This window comes from Gallinula chloropus, assembly GCF_964237585.1.
Source record: "Gallinula chloropus genome assembly, chromosome: 5".
Classification (NCBI taxonomy): domain Eukaryota; kingdom Metazoa; phylum Chordata; class Aves; order Gruiformes; family Rallidae; genus Gallinula; species Gallinula chloropus.
Window position 1 is genome coordinate 81,459,315 of NC_140090.1, and position 19,530 is coordinate 81,478,844.

The window sequence follows — 19,530 nt, forward strand, 5'->3', positions numbered from 1 at the left end:
TCTCTTTGCCTTCACCACTATCTAAGCAGGGAGCCCAGACATTGATAGCAGTGTCCATTAGAAATACCCAGTGTGGGTCCTTTGTGGGGTTAAAGTAGTTTGCAGGGCTAAACTTGCTGTCATCTCAGACTCCTCCCAAACGTTGGTCTCTCATCCTGTCCCCCCCTGCCCCGTATAACTGACCCAGGAGGCTTTGGAGGCTTTAAACTCCAAAGCATGAATCATGCGTTTTGTGATACGGGGAGGTTAATATTCAGCAGGGATGTTAAAAGGCTCTAGAGCATTTATACTGAGTTTTGAAACCACTGTCTAGGCTTGCAGGATAGTCTGCTGAGCTTCTGGGAATAGTTCCCACTACGTTATTGCTATGAAGATGGATATTTGCAGCCTTCTGTTTTGTGGGGAGGGTGTTTGCTAGCCATGGAAGTGCTTAGTGCGTTTAGATTTGGGGGTTCAGTAGAACCATAATTTAGTTGCCAGCAATTTCCCCCACACTCCTTTCAGTGTACTAGTGCTGAGGCCAGCTAGGAGTTTCCTACTGTCTATATAGACCGTGACTAAGTTAGAACTGCTTTCCAGAAGTGAAGCTAAACATTAATTTTTCATGTCTGGAATGAAACAAGTATTGCCAGGCTAACATCTTCTTGTAAAGCCAGAGGACTTGCTGCTCTCTGTGGAGGAACACATACATGGCTCCTTTCGGATGAGGGTCCTCACCACACTGGATGGAAACAGGGGAGGTTGGACAAACCTCTCCTGTTTTGGGAAAGCCGTGATCACAAAGGTGTCACTGTGTGAGGGGCACGCACTAGGGTGCTGTGCAGGAGCCAGGGGCAGGGCAGTTGGGTTTCCCTCACCCCTTTGTGTGGTTCATTGTGAGTTGGCTTGCTAGTGTGAGGAAAAGGCTGAAGTACTCCCCTGGGAAATAAGAGTGCTGCTGGTACACGTAAGAGGGAGATACTGCATATAATAAAGAAAGCTTTAATTCCAGAGTTAATCTGGTGGTTAAGAACCTGCAAAGGCTTTTTTGCCTTTTTTTCCTAAAAGTTGTAAGCTGACTTGGAAATAAAGAGCAGATGTAGGTGGGTAATGTGTGTTGAGCCAGAACCTGGAGTGAGTGCTTTGCCTCTAGTGTCTATTGATGTTATTTTACCTGCTTTGAGAGAGTTTAGTGTGAGGATGCTGGGTGGAATTGTTCTGGGGATGGATGTGCTTCAGTGAAACATGCTCGTAGGGAAAACTTCTTAGTTCATACTTTTATATAACAAGAAAGCTTTAGTGCTATTAAAAACATTTTTTAAAGTTGATTCATCATATTCCAAATGTTTTAGCCAAGAAAATATTTGAACAAAGTTTGTTCTGTTGTCTTGAAGTGCCCCCACCACTTACCTGTTCCCAGGCAGCATGTTGGCGATGGATTGCTGCCTGCTGCTTCAGCCCTGACATACACCTTCAATTGCTTTTTCCAGTTGGTAGTCCATTAGGAACGACCCTTGCACCTATGCATGTTCTTACCCTCTTCTCCCTGTCCTTTTTAGTTTAAAACCATAGAATTCAGGTAAGTACTGTCTGTGTTTCATCCTGTTTTCTGCATAAAGGGACCCGAGATGCGGTTGGCGAGCTAGTAAATAATCACTGTGTCAGAGAGAGGATGCTGATTTTACCTGCATGTTACAGCAAAAGTGGCATGCAGTGTAGTTTGGGCAAGTAAATCAGTAGATACTTTAATCTATTAATAGTTTAGTATTAATAAAATTAGTATCTTTTTCCCTTTGTGAAACTGAAGGGAAGGTGTGGGTTCTGCCTTCACCTGAGATAAGTGCGTATGCTAAGGAGCCATTTGTTGCTGTGACAGTGTCCACTGATGCCTCACAGGGTAAAACTGATGCTTGCTAGAATGGCATTCACTTTTTTGGAGTAGGGGAATAGTAGTTTTTCTACTGGTAAACCTTTGTAACTCAAGGGCTGCTTGGTGTTCGAGTCACTTCACAGCTTGCCTCATCTGTTTGGGTTTTTTCCCTTGGTTTGCTCATTTCCCATGTCTCTCTCAATGCCTGGGATTTTCTCCTGTATAACTGAGTGATACTGGGATGTAGAAATGTTTGGGGGTTTTTTTTTAGTCCAACACTATTGCCAGTCTTGGAGTAGAGTTTAATTACGATTGCATTTCCAGCTAGTTCACTAGCTGTCTCATCTTAGGACAGAGTTGTTTGCTTATGCCATGATCTTTGGTATTTGTAACTATAAAGCCTCTTAGCCAGCCAGCCATTGGGAATGGCTTATAGTTTATGGGGTCACACAATTTAGGTGTGTGTTTGGCACAAAGCAAACACACCATTGTGAATGCAGTTATCAGTATTAGAGCCCAGCAGCAGTGTTAGCCTCATGCACAGAGGGTTTCATGGTTTTGACATGGAATCTCCCTTCCCCTACACGTTGCTTTCCCCACCGTGGTCAGGCAGGAGGAATCAGTTGGCTTGAAAAGGTTTTAACGATCACCCTGCACCAATTGTTACACAGATTGGTACAAAAGGGCCTTGTTTAAGTTTCTTAAGAAAGAAGAGGGTTCCAAATTCACGAAAGCCACTTTCCACAGACCAGCTCATGCACCTTCTGTGTATGGAATAACTCTTTGCTGGCAGAGCTAGAAACGGGTCTCCTTACAGGCAGCTGAACCTTTGTCCATTGTCACTGGAGTCCCGTTTGTTCCTGGTGTGGGAAGGACAGGTATCAGTGTACTGACAGTCTGGTGCAGTGTAGCGATAATCTGAGTTTCCCTCAGCCTCCCAGAGAGGGAAACAGAGGTCCTGCTCACATGGACAGTGACAGAACCTTGGGCACTTGGGCTCAGTGTTCAAACAAGAACCCAGGGAGATGTTAGCGCTGAGCAGCACAGTGTGTAGCTGTAGCTTTGACAAAGGGGACCTTATGGTAAGTGGAAATACATAGGATTTCCATGTATACCTCTTGACTGAGATCGATTGCTCTGCTCTGTACAGCTCAGGTCAGGATCACAGAGGTGCTGGCTTGAAACAGACAGCACAGTGAATTGGAAGGAGATCAGTCGAGGAACAAGCGGTGCTGGCAGTACCAGGGATGTGCAGCATGGGCACGGGGTGGGGTGTGGAGCCCTTGGGATCCATCATCCTGTTCTTTACTGAAATGGAACCTTCTCCTTTCCTTTTAAAGAAGGGTGAATATAAACACAGGGGTGTCCAGAAGCAGGTTAGTGCTGTGGGTGTGAAGGCTGAGATAAATCTGTAAGGAGATTCTTTTTTTCATATATTTTAATATTTTATTTTTTAAAATCAATGAAGGTAAATAATGATTTTTGTACTAGGAAAAACTGTTTTGAGGGCATCTGTTAATAAATATGAAACATGAATTATATATTGGGGAAAGCTCATTAGACTTCCTAATCACCTTCTTCATAAGGGGGGGGTGGTTATTGAAAAGAATTTAACAGATAGCACATCAAAATCAATACAGGAAAGTAGTTTTCCTCTGGTCTCCATTGCAAACCCTGAAACTAATGGCTGTCATATACTTCAAATCTCACAGTTTTTATACCAGTCTAACATAATGAAATGTTTGCCTGGCTAGCAGGCAGCAGTGTGGCTCAGTGTTTACTCACAGCTTTATGCCGAGTGGTTTGTTGGTTCTGTTACCATATGTCTAAACCCTGTGACAGACATTTATAGCCCCTTATCTCTGCCCCTTGGTTAGAGATTGTTTAATGGCAATTACTTCTTTATTGCCACCTCCAAAGATTAATTGTGGTGTGCAGTGGGGAATACAGTCTTTTTCAAAGGTTTAGTCCAAAGGGAACTCAAGCCAGTTTAAACTGGAGGTCCTGCAGTCTTGTCCTCTGTTCTCCTGTTCCTTCAGCTGCATCCTTCATCCTTGCTGTACATGTGATGCTTCTGCAGAGAGTTGGTTCAGGAAGCTCAGCTGGAAGAGTAGTCTTCCTCTTGGGTTTCTGTGGGGTTTGTTCCAACTGGCAGAGGGGGGATGCCCAGTTAAGGTTCCTGAACCAACCCAGTGAATACTGGGAACTCAGGGGAAAGGTGGCATGCCTGGACCTCACCATGCTCGGTGCAGCTGCCCTGCTGCCCCAGACACAGCACTGTGGTGTGGTGCTTGCTGTGGGCAGCTCTGTGCAGCCGCATCGCAGCGGATACTGTCACCAGGTAGAGTACATGGTTGAACAACATGCCTCCCCTTTCACCACTGATGCTTCAAAAACTGGGAAATGAGAAGTGTTTCAGGTTACAAACCAAATTGGGGTAGGCTTTGAGCTAAGGCTTTATTTCTGGGTACTGATGGTGTAAACCACAAAGTTGTGTTGTTGCATTGATACAAGTTGTATTTTGTTTTGTGTTCAAGTCTTGAAACACCCTGATTTGCTTTACACACTACAGTGCTATTTTATTTCTGTTCTGTTTACAGCTGATATTATTTCAACAGTTGAATTTAATTACTCTGGTGATCTTCTTGCAACAGGAGACAAAGGTGGCAGAGTGGTTATATTTCAAAGGGAACAAGAGGTCAGTGCCTTGAAAAACAAAAGTGCTGTTACTACGCTGTTCTTGTGTTGCACAGTCTCACTTCATCTTTTCATGCCCTGAGCTTTCAGTGGTTGGACAGTTTCTTCAGAACACCCTAAGTTAGCCCAATTTCTAAGCACCTCCCTTGTGCTGACCTAGGCGGGTTAGTCTGGTGGTGGTTCCCCTCCCCTCCTTCAAAATAATAATTAAAGAAGTCATAGAAGTACAAGTGGGGTGATTGTGTTGTACCTGGTGTCCTCCTGCTGAATTGCCTTTGGACTTTCTCCTGGACTTTACACCTGCTCAGGCTGATCTAAGACTAATCACAGTGCTTGGGAAGATAATGTAGGAAAAGGTTATTGAAAAGGATACAGGTCAGGCTGCAAGGACAACAGGCTGAGACGGTTCAGAAGGTGAAGAATTAAGCATCTGAGATGTTTTGAGTCACAGGTTCCTAAAACCAGTGGGTCCCACTGCTTGCCCAGAAACACTTGAGTTTTAAGTCCAGAAGGTAGGAACGCTCTCCCCACTGGAGTTTCACAGCTCTTCAGCTGGCTCTGTGCAACAGAGTCCAGTTGTGTGATAGTGCTGTACCCCGCTCTGCTTGGCAGTGCAGGAATGTCACTGAGCTTTTTGTATCCAGAGAAGTAGATTCTATTGAAAAGTGCTGGAAAATGCTGAAAAATAGCTGTCATGCCTGGGAGAAAGCAGGAATTGTGTTCTGTAAAGAGTCCATATTCCCCATGGCAGTTCCACCCTCTCCCAGCACCGAGAGCATGCTTGTCCTTTCCTTTGAAGGGCTGAAGAGACCCTGGGTCTGAGCCTTCCCCTGGATCAGAAATGGCAGAATAGATTGTGGGGGTTTAATTTGGCTTGGTTGTGCCTGAAGTGTGCTGGCCTGGAGGTGCAGGGCATTCCTCAGCAGAACCCCACATCTTCCAGTGTGCGTTCCAGCCAGGCTCAGTTAAGGAGCTGCTATCCAGGATGTATCCTCACCACAACATGGCTTACAAAGCATTTTACCAGAGGAGACTTACTGGTTTTACTGGGAGGATTTGGAGAGGTAGTGAAATGAAAATACTGCTGCTGAAAAAGCTGCTGCAATATTATCCTGCTACCCCTAGACAGCTCATAGCTCATTTATCATTTACTCTGCTGTATAGACTTAGCTGAGGCACGGAGAGGTCAAGGGCAGCAGTGCCCACCTGCTGGGGCTCTGGGGCGCCCTCCGTGCCGCGCAGAGCGGCGCTGCTGCTGGCTGGCACGCAGCTGGCAGCGCTCCCCTGCCCTGCCCGGCTGCCACCTCACTGCCTCGGGGTGAAAAGCACAGACCAGGCTGGCTGGTCACAGGGGAATACTCGACTGGTGTCTGGGGAGCACGTGCAGACTGGGGGGAGGTGGGTGTAAGAGTCAGTTCTCCTGTCACCTGCAGGATTGCACAGTTTCTGGGGTGGAGGGAAGAAAAGTGCACAGTGCTGGGACCTGGGTGAAACCTTCCAGCCAATCCTTCTCAACAGTGCAGCTCTTAGACCAGGGTAACAGCAGTGTAGGGTAGTTACAAGCTTTCCCATTCACCTTGGTTTGGGAAGGCAGGCTGAAATGCTGTGCATGCTGCCCTGGACTCCTGCAGCATTATTTCAGTTCTGAGCAGCTGGTTACTCCAGCCAAACGTGTGAGTAAAGTGTGAGACCCCTGCCTAGTGCCAGCAAAGGCAGCCTGCTCCAAATGCAGGTGGTAAGTGACATGGGTAACCATACTGAATGGTGTTACCTGACAGCCCTGTCCAGGAGGCTGGGAATTAAATGCCAAAGAGGGAGTAAATCAGCATAAGGGCCCAGAATGAACTGAACTAACCCACCATACTGATGAGACACTGTGGGTGGGGAAAGCCCCAAGTGAAACCTCCTCATCAGAGCTGCCCAGTCAGGCGTGGAAGCGCAGGGCAGTGTCAGGACAAGGGTTGCCTTTGCAAACTTAGGCTGGCCTGGTAGCCTTCAGCAAGGTGAGTCCTGAGGGGTTTTTCCATGCTGCCTTTGCAAGGGATTTGCTGCTTCCCGAGGGATTGGGGTTGTGTTTTGGGGAGCTTATTTGGTCAGAAGTTCTGGGCACTGCAGCTCTGCACATGGGGCTATTCTCCTGGCTTCACATTCTCTTACTCCACAAGCCTGATAACTAGTGGCCTCAAATCTGATACTGCAGATCTGTGGATACTTGTGACTTTGATCTCTGCTCCTCGCTACCGCATCTGCCAAGGGAGGATAATACAAAGCAGCCTTGGAGTGCTGTGAGGGGCAGGGCTGTTAGTGTGTCTGTAATAACCTCTGGTATGTCATGATGAGTGCTGTACAACAGCTGAGATGGAAATGGGGTAATTCCAGCCTTCAGGTTTTTATAATAAAAAAGGTTGTCAGAGCTTAATTATAAAGCCTTGACACCACTTCTGGACACAGCATGGCTTAGTTCTGAAATGGAGAGGAGCTAGATCTGGGCTGGTGCTTGATCTTGCTGTGCCTTCAGCAGCATGGCTTTCTGCAGTCGTGTGTTTGTAGAAAACACGGTTAATTACTCCATGTCCTGTGTCTCTTGGCATTTATTTCCTCTCCTGGAAGCCCCACATTATGCTCATTACAGTGGTGATGAGAGGGCTGGGCTTTGGAAAAGGGTGGGGATGGATATTAGGTGAAGGGCAGAAAGGAATCCCCAGGAACTGGTGGTTTGGGACATCGCTGACTTGTCGGCTGTGATCCTGTTTGGGAGAGGGGCCAGAGCCCCCCCAGCAAGCAGAGACAGGAGCTGTGCTGGCAGCCTGCCCTGGGCAGTGCTTGGGTGTGCTCTGCTCTCTGAGCACCACCTGTTTATAGGTAGCTCTCTGCTTTGGGAAGGCTGCCTGCGCTCTCCTGATGCTGAACAGGGTACCATAGCAGAGTACAAATGTAAATTCAAATCTCCTGTGGAAAGTTGCCGTTCAGTTGGCAATTCCTGGCCATGGTTTTGCTTGTGTGACTCCTAACGAGCCCAGTAACATCACCTTCAAGAAATGTTCTGTTTCCTTGCAGAATAAGAGCCGTCCACATTCTAGGGGAGAGTATAATGTTTACAGTACCTTTCAGAGTCATGAACCCGAGTTTGACTACTTGAAAAGTCTAGAAATTGAGGAAAAAATCAATAAAATTAGGTGGTTACCACAACAGAATGCTGCTCACTTCCTGCTGTCTACAAATGGTAAGGACACTTTATTTTTGCACAAAGAACTTAATGTCATTTGAATATTATCTCTCTGTGATCCACTTGTGCTTTGTTTTCTTTCTGGAGTGTTTGGGGGTTCATTTAATGTCTGTGTAATTACATGCAAAATATGTTTGGGTTGTAATACTCTGTAAATTGCTGATTTATGAATGTAAAAATAATGAAGCAGCAGCAGAACAGGCAGAGTTAGAGCTCCGTTCTGTGGGTGTACTGACCCTGCTACCAACTCACCTTCCCTGCCACTCTGCTCTATAATTTTCTCTTTAAGGGCTTCCCTGTGTGCTCAGCCAGAGCAGAAACCAGAGGTTGACTTGGTCAGCCTAATTTTGAAATTGTTTCTTTCTGTGCCCCTGCTGGCTTTTCAGTGAGAGCCTGTGGGATGGAAGCCCTGCAGTTGCAGTGCTCGTCCTGTGCCTGCCCAGTGCCGAGGCACCGCGTGTGCTCTGCACAGCAACCCCTGGCAGCCCACTACCCTTTTTACACTGTATCTTAGAATGCCTAAAAGCAGTGCAAAAAGTACAAATTGGAAGAAGTTTCCCTGCACTTATTGATTTATTTACTACTGTTCCTAACAGTTTTGGTCTCTTTGCCTTGTACTTCAGTGGCTTTATGTAAGGACTGATACTGGACTTCAATATGCAGTTTTAAAAGCAGAAATGACTTCTGGCTGCTGGGCTTGGAAATTAAAATCATCCTACTTTGATAGAAGTCTAAATCGTGTCATATTGCAAGCTTTAAAGCTATGTAGCACTATGGGGAGGAGGAGTTTGTGTCCAGTTGGCCAAGATCTCTCTCTGGTGCCTGTGGGAAGTCTGGGACATGGTGCCTTTGGAAGAGGAACCCTAAAATAACAGGGCAAGTCCTGCTCTCGCTGCCTTCAGCTGCCTCTCAGCAGACAGCCTGGACAAACTGGGTTTTCCTTAGGTTACTGTATGTAATTCATGGGTTTGGGGTTTTCCCTAGCATTTGTCTGCTAAAGAATAATTCAGAGTGTCATACAGGGCTTCCTGTGAATGTTGGTAGTTGGGGTGAGAAGCTTCCCTTGTTGAAGTGTCACTGAGGTGAAGGGTGGGCACGAGGCCACACGCTACGCTGGTGGAACCTATCGCCCCATCCCTGCCTTGCTGAGACTTCATGCATTTCCCACCCACATCCTCCCAGTGCAGGTATCTGGTATGTTTGTGTTTGGTGTCATGTATCAGTTCTGCTAAACAATGGAGCTGAAGGCAGAGGGCCTCAGGTGCATGCCTAGGGCTGTGCTCCCAGCCACCGTGCTGCCCAGATAGAGAAATAATGCCCACTCTGCTGCCTCCATTGTTTACTGACTGACTTTGAATGCAACTCATTCTCAAGCATGTGAATTTCTGGTTTTAGATAAAACTATTAAATTATGGAAAATAAGTGAAAGGGATAAAAGAGCCGAAGGTTATAACTTAAAAGATGAAGATGGAAGACTTAGGGATCCCTTCAGAATCACAGCACTACGGGTACGTGTCTGCTCTCTGACTCTATCACTGTGCATGTGCTTCTCTACCCTTGTGCTATAAAAGTTTCCACCTCACATGTAGATTAAATATGATGTTTTGGTCAGGGTCATTGAAAAGTTTTATTTAAAAAAACATGGAGACCCTCTGTATTTTTATATATATAAATATTTAAAGTACTAAATAAGGATCTTATGGTAAACTTGATGCAAACTTTCATTATTATAATGTCATAATAACAGCTTCTCAGTTGTGTGTTGTGTGTGTTGGTTCAGTTTTTATTGGTTTGGGGTTTTTTAACATCTTTAGCATATCTAAAGTGGATTTGAAGTTTAAACTGCCTTTTAAAATGGAACTGTTTTGTTAGAGACAGCCTTCATCCTCCTCAGAATATCCAATTTGTAGAAGAAGGTGCAGTGCTTTATTGACAGCAGTAAGATACCAGAATGTTGCTGTTGAGGCCTGAGAATGCAGCAGTTTGGAGTATCTGTGTGTGGGGCTGTGCTGCTCCGTCCTGGGCTCATAGAGAGCAGAGGCACACCCTGCTGTGTTCTTAAAACAGCCTGACAGCAGTGGAACATGAAGGGAAGTGCAGGAGCACGCTGCCTTTGGAGCCTGGAGGAGTGACTGCCCTTCCTGGCTGTGATGCTCTGCAGAGGACATGCCCGGGCTGGTCCCTGCACGGAGGGGCACGTGCCCAGCCTGCCCTTCGGACCCCGAGTGCTGCTCAGGGACAGGGGCAGGCAGGGCCCTGCTCTTGGCCTTAAAGCACCAACTGCTCTGAAGTCAGGAAGAATTTGGCTTTGTATTGGTTTATTTTCCCCCCTCTATTGCTTGTATTTCACTTGGTCTTGTTCCTGAGAGCAGGGCTCAGTGTTAAACAGTGCTGGGTGTGCCATGGCCAGGGAACAGTGGGGTTGTCACCGGCGGGCTGGGAGCAGCGGGGGGCTGATGTGGCCCCTTCCCCTCACTGGGCGATGCAGTGCAGGGGCAGTGCTCTGAACACAAGAGAAGCAATCCTGTGGGGTTGGGGATTTTCTCTGGGGGTTTTTTATGTCGTTGCCATAAGCAGGAATCAGACTGGGGTGCTCACTGCTTGCAGAGCCAGCGCTGCTCCTGACACTGGCAGGCAGGGGTTTGTGGGTGATCTTGCTTAACTTGCACGTTGGAGTGAAGCTTTAGGTGTCCATGAGGCACAACGTGTTGGGAAAGGATCCTCTGCAGAGTGTCATTCTATGGGCGTGTGGGAGCCAGAATCTGGTTACTGTAATGAAAATAGCTCCAGCCAAGGGAGTGAAGGATGATGTGCTGCCCTAGCCCAGCGGCTGGAAGGAGGTACAGGTGAAATTTTGGGTTGCACAACCTTGCCCTGCTGTAGGACTGGACATCCCAGGCTATCGTCTGGGAACAGGGCGAGTCTGGAATGCTGCCTGATGGCTTTACAGGGTAGTGGCCAGAGGGATGAAGGACCTGTCAGCATCATCTTTAAACACTGCAGTATGTTGGAAGGGAGCTATAACGAACAGCAGGAACCTCTCTTAAAGTTACTGATGGAAATTGGCTGCTGTGTTGGGCAGGGGAGGCTGGCTGAGCTGCAGGCCCTGCCAGGCACTGCATCTGAGGAGAAGGGATGGCTGGCTGGCAGAAGGGGAAGAACCCTGCCTGGAGCTTCCTCCATGTGTTGAGAGACCTAGGGGGTGTGTACCCCAGGCTTTTATGGGCTTTGTTTGCATGTTTTGCTGCAGAAGAACCCACATTTGTTTATAAAGAAGTAGAGAGGGAGGAGGAGCAGCCCTTCAGAGCTGCATCCTCTGTGCAGAGACCATGGCGCTTCCAGAGCCGCTGCTGGCAACTCCCGTGGCTGTGCTTTCGATTGCACAAGCAGCCTGGGAACACTCATGTGACAAGATAGGGAAACTGCCTAATAGAAAGTAATTAATTAATTTGAATCATTAGGGTTTGATATAAACACACTGCGAGATACAAGCAATTACAGAGCTGTTGGGTTAATTTGCTGCTGGTTCCAGGAAGACAGATTATCTCAGGCTCTGTCATAACTTTTTTCTTGGTGGGATGATGTAAGTCAGTGTCCTGATGGACTGTACGTCCTGGAACAGCCTGGGACGTCCTTGGGCAACCTGAAACTACTCACTGCCCAGTGAGGAGGAGCTGGAGGGAGGCTCAGCACACGTGACCCTGACAGGAACCTGTGTCCCCATGAGTCGGGGGGTTGAGACTGGGCATCCCTGTGTTCCTGAAGCTGTACCCACTGGTGGGTCACACAGGGGGTTCTTTGCAGGCTGTGCCTGACAGTGTCAGGAGCGACCCACTAATGCACAGGGTCACTTGTGAGCACTTGCTTCAGATTAATGCAGTCATCAGCTCTCATTATATGCTACAGGGTTTGCCTGGTGGGTGAGGTACAGGTGAAAGTTTGGGTTGTTTGACAGGTCACTTCTGCAGGAATCAGTGTGAGGTGTTGGGTGGTAGGTGCACAGCCAGTGCTCCTCAGCTGCTCCATTACTGCTCTTGCTCAGTGGGTTTAATCACAGAAACAAACTGGGAATCTGTGGTCTGCAGATAATTAATGTCTTCTGAATTAGAAATCAGTTTTTCTGCCAAAACTAACTGTTCTTTTTCACTTTTCAGGTGCCAATATTGAAACCCATGGACCTAATGGTAGAAGCAAGTCCCAGAAGGATATTTGCAAATGCACATACTTATCACATAAACTCTATTTCAGTAAATAGTGATCATGAAACCTACCTTTCTGCAGATGACCTAAGAATTAACCTATGGCATTTAGAAATCACAGATAGAAGTTTTAGTATCCTTTCTGTCAATGCTGGGGCACATCTGAGTTGTGTGTGCTGAGGCCAATCACTTCAGTTTTCCTAATTAGAGTAGGGATTAAAAGACAGGGGTTTAAAATCTGGAGGTTCAATACAGTGAAAACAGGCTTTAGGGTGCTCTCATGAGTTCTTTTCAGTGGAAAACCAGCAGTAGAAATATCATAGATAGTTTGTTTTCTGAAGAGGAATTGAGAATTTTGGGGACCATCCCTTGTTTGTGGAGTTCAGGCAACATAAGTAAGAGTTGAAAGATTTGGAAAGTAGGTGCTTTGTTACTGTAGATCTTCCCAAAGTTTGAGGTCTCTAAACTAAGTGAGACTTCTCTTAAAACAAGTGATTTTTTTTCCATATCAAATTACATCCTTAACTGCAGAAATCTTTTTCAGGTCATTTTGCAAGCATGTGTATCTGAAACTAACAGTGTGTCCTGCCCTGACAGCCTGCAGTGAAGTTAACCCTGTGGAAATACTGGCTGTGAAATAGCTCATAGGCAAGCTTTCTGCACCTTTAGGTGAAGAGATGAAGCACATTCAGTGTGCCATAGGAAGTGCTGAGGAGAGGAGGCTTGAGTGGACTCAGAGGTGACCTCCAGCCTCAGCTAAAGTTGATTTGTCAAGTCTAGATTATTTTTTTGAATTAATTTTTTGAAGTCCACTCAGGTCACTTTGCTGAGAGTAGCTTGTACGTGGTGGGAACTAAGATCCTGCCCTGGTTTTCCACTTGGTGTCTTTCACGTTGGTTAATGACCTGCTAGGAGTGATTTGGATGTGAAATGTGAAGTGCCTTTACAAAACCCTTCCCAGATATTGTAGATATTAAGCCTGCTAACATGGAGGAGCTGACAGAGGTGATCACTGCTGCAGAGTTCCACCCTCACCACTGTAACGTGTTCGTCTACAGTAGTAGCAAAGGCACCATTCGACTCTGTGACATGCGATCTTCAGCCCTCTGTGACAGGCACTCCAAATGTAAGTTAGGATGCTGCTTCTCTTGGGGTTTCTTGCTTGGTTTTCGTGCAAGCTGGAGTGTGTAGGTGTTCTGCTGATAACTAAAGGTACCTGGTTCAGCCTGTTGCACAGAGCCTGCAAGGTAAGGGGTGGTAGCTGTGTAGAGTGGAACGTTTTAATTGTCTTGTTCTAGGCCATCCACAAGCAGAAGTGTAGCATGAGACAATTGACCATCTGCCTCTGCTCCTGTTTACCCATTTATGCACCATAAACTGATGGGAACAAGTGCTTTTGGCACCAGTGAGACCTGTCTTCTGTCCAGACTCAGTCTTGGTGCTTCTCAAAGGTATCTGCTTATCAAATGCCAGTTCAGGGCAGCTTACCCAGCTCTGTGCGTTAGAAACTGGGCTGGTGCAGCCAGAGGCCATTCACTCAGCGACCATTCCCAGCTCCTGGGGTGGAGTTAATGCTTAAGAGTAGGGGCTGTGTTTGGAGCGAGCTTCCAGGGGTGACAGGTGGATGCTCTTTGCTCTGCTGAGCCACCAGACTGGTGTAGGTGAGGACAGCTTGTCTCTTGAACTCCTAAAGGTAACTGCCCGTGCCTTGCACACAGCCTCCTTTCTTGTTGGCCACTGTGCCAGTTTGGTTATTGGTATTACTGGTCCTGCTGTACTGGTAACTGCAGGTAAGCTCTCTGCAGCAGGGGTCAGGTGTCCCTGGTGGGGGAGGAAGGGTTTGTGCAGTGGGAGTGTGGAATGCCAGGCTGCTTCCTCTGCCCAGCACTGGGCTGTGCTGAGTCGCTGAGGAGCGCCTTGTCTGAGTGACAGCCTGCTGAAAGGGCTCTGCTCACACATACCCACTGGTTCTGGGGGCCTTGGGTCAGCAACCACTGGCTTCAGAGAGCTGCTCTACAGTGTAAATAACGTAGTGTTTCTTCCTCTGCTTTGTGAAGCCACCCCGCTGCGTGTCAGGTGTGGATGCTAACGCTTCCCCAGGGGGTGTTGCACAGCTGGTGGTCAACTCTGAAGGAAAAGCTTGTTGGTGTTTCCACCTGTAGAGCAGGTGTCACCTTCCCTGCACCAGTGTGCTGGTGCTGAACTGCTGTTCTCCCATGGGTCCCTAAGACCTGGGCACCGGAGTTGCTGATGGCTGAGAGCACAGCACAGCTTGAAAGAGATGATTTCTGTAGCATTTGCCACAACTTTCTCTAAAAACAAACTAGTTCATTGATTTGAAACTTTCCAAGTACTGAAGAATGTTGAAAGCTCTAAAGCTTGGTGTTGGCTTCATTTGCACTTGTGTCTTCTCCCTGCAGTTTTTGAGGAACCTGAAGATCCTAGCAGCAGATCCTTTTTTTCAGAAATAATATCCTCAATATCTGATGTAAAGTTCAGTCACAGCGGCCGGTACATGATGACAAGAGACTACCTGTCTGTTAAAGTCTGGGATCTCAACATGGAAAACAGGCCTGTAGAGACATACCAAGTATGGTGCTCATGTTTTCTCACACTCCCTTTCTGTGCCCTTTTCTCCTTTTCCTGTACATCTGACACCAACTTCAATGCTCCCAACAGGTCCACGAGTACCTTCGGAGCAAGCTCTGCTCCCTCTACGAAAACGACTGCATCTTTGACAAGTTTGAGTGCTGCTGGAACGGCTCTGATAGGTAAGTCAGGGGTTCCTTTTGGTTTGGGCTTTTGTTTTCACCTCAGCACTGGGAATTTGGGTTCTGGTCTTGAAAGCTGTAAGCAGTGCTTAGCATTGCAGGTGTGATTAGTTACAGTCCCTCCAACTGGGGTTGTGGGGGTGTTGTAGTTTTGTGTTTCAACAAGACTTCATTGGTCAGCCCTCCACTCTCCAGCTGCTGAAGTGGGATAAACTTTGGTGTATCAGCTTGTTTGTGATACAAGTTACTGGTGAAGCTCTGTGCAGTCAGGATGGGCCATCCCAAGGTGGGAAAATGGGACGGTTTCCTTCTCAGAGTGTGTACCAGAACACACCCTCAGCACCTGGCAATCTTAATCCTCTTTCCATGTTCTCTGCAGGCTAAAAGAGATGAAACTGCCTTAAGTTATTCTTGGGTTTGTGGGGGGTTTGTGATCATATCTGAAATGCCTGAAGCAGTGTTTGTCTGCTGCCAAGCTGGTTAAGAAGGTGTCTGTTCAGATGTGAGGGGTGGCAGGGTCAGCCTGTGAAACAAGCTTTGGCCTGAATCTCTCACTGGAGAACTAAAGAGCCACCACATGGTTTAGAGGGGACGGCGGGCAGGGAAGGGGTTGGTGAGGAGAGGGAGAGCTGCTGCTGCTGTGGGGGTGGCTGAGAATCCCTGTGCTGCTGCATGCCCCTTGGGGACTGGTTCCTTAAGGAGAGTATTAAAGACCAAGGGTTACACACCAGGTTGGGAGGGTGCACTCCATGAACCGCTGGCAGTGCCGACAGCACCTCCCCAGAATGAGCAGAGGTGGCGGCGCGTGGGTGCTGTGTGGGTGCTGCTTTCAGCCAGGTGGAATGCAGAGCACCCGGCCCTTAGCTCCTGTGTCTGTTCAGCCAGTCTCTCTGGAGGGGTCACCCAAGGCAAGGTGAGCTCCTCTCCTGCACCCTGAGCACACCCCTTGTCACACAGGACGCAGCGCTCACCGCCCTTGGGAGAAGCGGTTCCCTAGCACAACGTGAGCAGTGAATGTTGTGCTGGTGGCATCTCCTTCCCCATGTCACTCGTTTGCTGGTGCCATGAGGACTGGGGGCAAATAAGAGGCGAGGGTGAGGCAGCTGTGATGTTAAGAGTCTGTGAGGCTTCTGCTGTGTGGGGAGCAGCTTCTCCAGGTCCAAGTGCTGGAGGCAAGTGTGTGATACAGAACATAACAAACACCTCAGTCACAGTATTTCCTGAGCTACAAACAGGCTGTTGGTTGGAAAGTAGATGTGTGAATGTGTCTTTGGGTGCAGATTTGCTGCCTCACTCAAAAGTGGAGTGGTACCTCCTGTACAGACCCCGAGCTGGGGCTGCAGCAGGCACTCACACACTGGGCTCTGGTACTGACCCAGGGCAGGGTTGGTAACTGATCCATTGGATCCATGTGCTTGTGGATGTGCACCGAGCCAGGACAGCAGCTTCCCTCTGCTCAGCCACAGCTCCTGGTGCTGTGGGGCGAAGGGACAGAGCAGCGACCGGAGAACCTGCTGTGGAGATGCCGAAGCGTAGGGCTGCTGCTGGGTGCTGGTGGCAGGAGGGGCACCAGGAGGAGGCCTGGCAGTGCCACAGCCTGGGAACAGCATCGAGCAGAGCTGTATGTCAGAGGACAGCAAGTGCCACACAGGGACCGTCACCTCGGCCTGCCGGTCCCCTTGTGTGCCAGAGAGGAGGTGAGGGTTGAGTGCTGCTGCTGGAAACCTAGTAAGCCTTGCCCCTCTGTTCTGCCTTTGAACAGCGCCATCATGACTGGGTCCTACAACAACTTCTTCAGAATGTTTGACCGCAACACGCGGCGGGACATCACTCTAGAAGCTTCCAGGGAGAGCAGCAAGCCCCGGGCCATCCTGAAGCCGCGCAAGGTGTGCACGGGCGGCAAGAGGAAGAAGGATGAGATCAGCGTTGACAGTCTGGACTTCAACAAGAAGATTCTGCACACAGCGTGGCACCCCATGGAGAACATCATTGCTGTGGCTGCCACCAATAACTTGTATATATTCCAGGACAAGATTAACTAAAGATGACTTACCCGAGGACAGAGTCGTCGTCTTGCATAGTTAAGCTCAGTTGTTTATCTGTAAAAGAGAAGGCCTTGTTGTCCTACCAGTGAAGAACATTGATGCACTTACTCCCCTTAGGTAAAGGCGAGGGTCTGGCCTGGTTTTTGAGTTCCTGGAGCAGTTCTGCCTGTGGCTGTGGTCGGGAGCACCGCTCGCAAGGCTCTGGGAGCAGCCCTCTCTCGAGGCAGAAGCGAAGGACAGCGCCCGCTGAGGCCACTGCTCACACACAATGTATTTATTTCAGTCTGAGCCTTCCTTTCCAGTTTATAGACCAAAAATTTAACACCCGAGGAGAAAAATTGTCCTAAAGCTGTAATTTCTATCTCTCGCGCTCGCTCTCTGCTGTAATATTTGGGCCTTTCAGAACATGTATTGTGCTTCATGCCTGTGAACATTCCTCCTCTGGCCTGTGTCTGGGCTTAGGTGTTTTTACCTTTGAGCACTTAGGTAGGTCTTGAGTTGGGTTCGTAGACAGGTTTCCATGAATATTTACTCACCGACTGTATCTATAACCACACCTCCTGGTGTAAACCACTTAATAAAATAACAAGCTATAACAGTGTTTTTAAAGCTGAAGGTATGTACTCAGTCTTTTTATTTTTGTATTGCATGTCCTGAGACGGTGCAGAACAGTTTGATGGGCAGACAGATCCCACAGCCTTTGCCCCAACAGGGTTGATTTTTATCAGACTGATAGGAACTTTTTTGTGTAGTAGTTCAAATTCTAAATCCAGAGTTTCAGTCACACTGATTTTCTTGTCCAGTGCTGTCTGTGTCCCAGCTCGGTGACTGGGAGGTGAGCAGAGAGACGCCCACAGCCTTACGGAGCGCGGCCGCCTCGCCCGGAAGGGGACGCAGTGGCCAGGCTGCTCTCCGCCGCCTCGCAGTGCTCCATGGGACACGCCTTATGTGCATTATGGTTTTTAACCTTTCCTTGTTTGTCATGGAGACACAGTTCAACCCTGGGGTGACTCCCTGTCCTCGGGGTGCAGCTCCAGCTGGCGCAGCCCCGGCTCCCACCGATGCGGACAGCAGCGCGGCCCCGGCGTCTGGCACCTTCCCACTGTGTCAGTGAGGTGTGGGGAAGCGCCAGGCCGCTGGTACTGTGACTCTGTCTCCCTAACTCGGTTTCAAGCCTTAGGTAACTTCTTTTGTTTTATCGTTCACCCCCAAAGAGGCCTAAAACCCACCGACCTTCTCCCTGCCCCGGGCTCGGCTCCCGAGCACTGCCGGCACCGCGCCCAGACCTGCCCCTGGGGCAGAGCTCCCTCCTGGCAGGCCAGAGCCCTTGTGCTTCCCGGAGGAGCCTCAGCACTGTGGTTCACACTCCGCTCTCCTCAGAAGGAACATGAATTGTGGTTATGGAACCTGATCCACACGTGCCAGAGAAGCTGCTCCCTTCCTGCCCCCGACGGATGCCCACGAGTGCCGCCCTTGTCACAGGGAGCTCGGAGGTGCAGCCACAGCCAGGAACGTCTACAGGGTGAAACCTCCTCGGCTGCCTGTCGGTTGTGACACTGTTGGAGCGCGGGGAACTGCGGGACTCCGGGGCCACTGAAGCGTCACTGGGTTGGACTCGCTCCAAGAGTTCCCGCCACGGGACTGTACAGATTGTTCCATTATTTTGACCAAAAAGTTTAATAAATTTTAAATGTTTACTTGGCCTTGCTCTGTGTGTTCTGAGCGCTGCTGCTGGGGAGGTGAGCCCACCCAAAGCTTGCTGCTATCTCCTGTGAGTGGCTGGGTTTGGGCAGCCACACTGCCTCCCAGCTGCCTGTCCAGCCTTGGGGGTGTAGTAGTGCTGTCTGGTTTTGATCTATTTTTCCAGCAGGTGTAAGTGGGATGTGAGTAGCTGAACCACTTCCACTGAAATAGTTCTGGATGATTCATGACAGCTTTATCATTTCGTGTTATCTAAAACCAGATTTCAGTGTCAGGGCCATAAAATGACCTGTGAGCAGCTCCAGGCCCCAGTGTTTGGCTTGGGGAGGTGGGACATCTCCTGGGGAGAGGCGATGCTGGGACTCTGCAGCGCCACCAGCCCCTGCACACCCCTGCTGCGGGGGGCAGAGGCTGCCAGAAACACCCAGGTCCCAGCTCTGCAACCACCTCCCAAAGCAAGGTACCTCCAGCCCCAGTTGTTCCCAAGGGAATCACTGCAAGAGCTGGTTTGCTCTGGAAGTTGGAGGTAAAAGGTTTAAAGCTGTTCCAGCGGTCGCTGTGTTGGTGTGGGGAATGTCTGATACTGTGAAGGAGGAACCGAGTCCGTGCTGGGTCCTGGAGAGTTTGGGAGGAGCTGCGTGTCCTCCCTTCTCAAAGCTTGGGCGTGTTTAGTCTGTAGGTGCCTGGTAACTAATCGCTGGTTTGGGGAAGAGAAGGTACAGGGAGAAGACGAGCCGTCCTCTCAGGCTGCCGCTCCCTCGGGATGGGCTCAGAAATGGCAGGAATGGGATTTCAGAGGAACAGGATTGACAGTGACCACAAACATGCTGAGCGAGGACTCGGCTCCCTCAGAAAGGCTGGTGGCTCTGGGGGGGCTGCGCTGGGGAGGGGTGGGAACAGGGATTTGGTGTAAATACAGCTCCAGGTTCCGGCGCTGAGCAGCTGCCACGGGAACCCAGGGATGGGTTTTGGGGCCAGCTCATGGCAGGAGGGTGGGGAGAGGGTGCTGCTGTGCCCAAGCACGGCTGGGAGGCTCTTGGAG

The 19,530-nt window shown here is 49.0% G+C and overlaps 1 protein-coding gene across 1 annotated transcript; it reads left to right on the top strand.

The window, feature by feature from the left end:
* The first annotated feature begins 9,175 nt into the window (after positions 1-9,175).
* PPP2R2D (protein phosphatase 2 regulatory subunit Bdelta) lies at positions 9,176-18,478 on the top strand. The gene is made up of 6 exons (XM_084264292.1): positions 9,176-9,280; positions 11,927-12,104; positions 12,933-13,097; positions 14,392-14,561; positions 14,651-14,742; positions 16,505-18,478. The coding sequence occupies exons 2-6, from the start codon at positions 11,945-11,947 to the stop codon at positions 16,782-16,784; spliced, it is 867 nt and encodes a 288-aa protein (XP_084120418.1). The 5' UTR covers positions 9,176-9,280; positions 11,927-11,944; the 3' UTR covers positions 16,785-18,478.
* The last annotated feature ends 1,052 nt before the right edge of the window (positions 18,479-19,530 follow it).

What these genes read in the sequence shown, in the direction of transcription:
- PPP2R2D (XM_084264292.1), top strand. Translation starts at nt 11,945, where the DNA reads ATGGACCTAATGGTAGAAGCAAGTCCCAGAAGGATATTTGCAAATGCA. An exon ending in GGCCTGTAGAGACATACCAA is followed by an intron (nt 14,562 to 14,650) that starts GTATGGTGCTCA and finishes TGCTCCCAACAG; the next exon opens with GTCCACGAGTACCTTCGGAG. An exon ending in TGCTGGAACGGCTCTGATAG is followed by an intron (nt 14,743 to 16,504) that starts GTAAGTCAGGGG and finishes GCCTTTGAACAG; the next exon opens with CGCCATCATGACTGGGTCCT.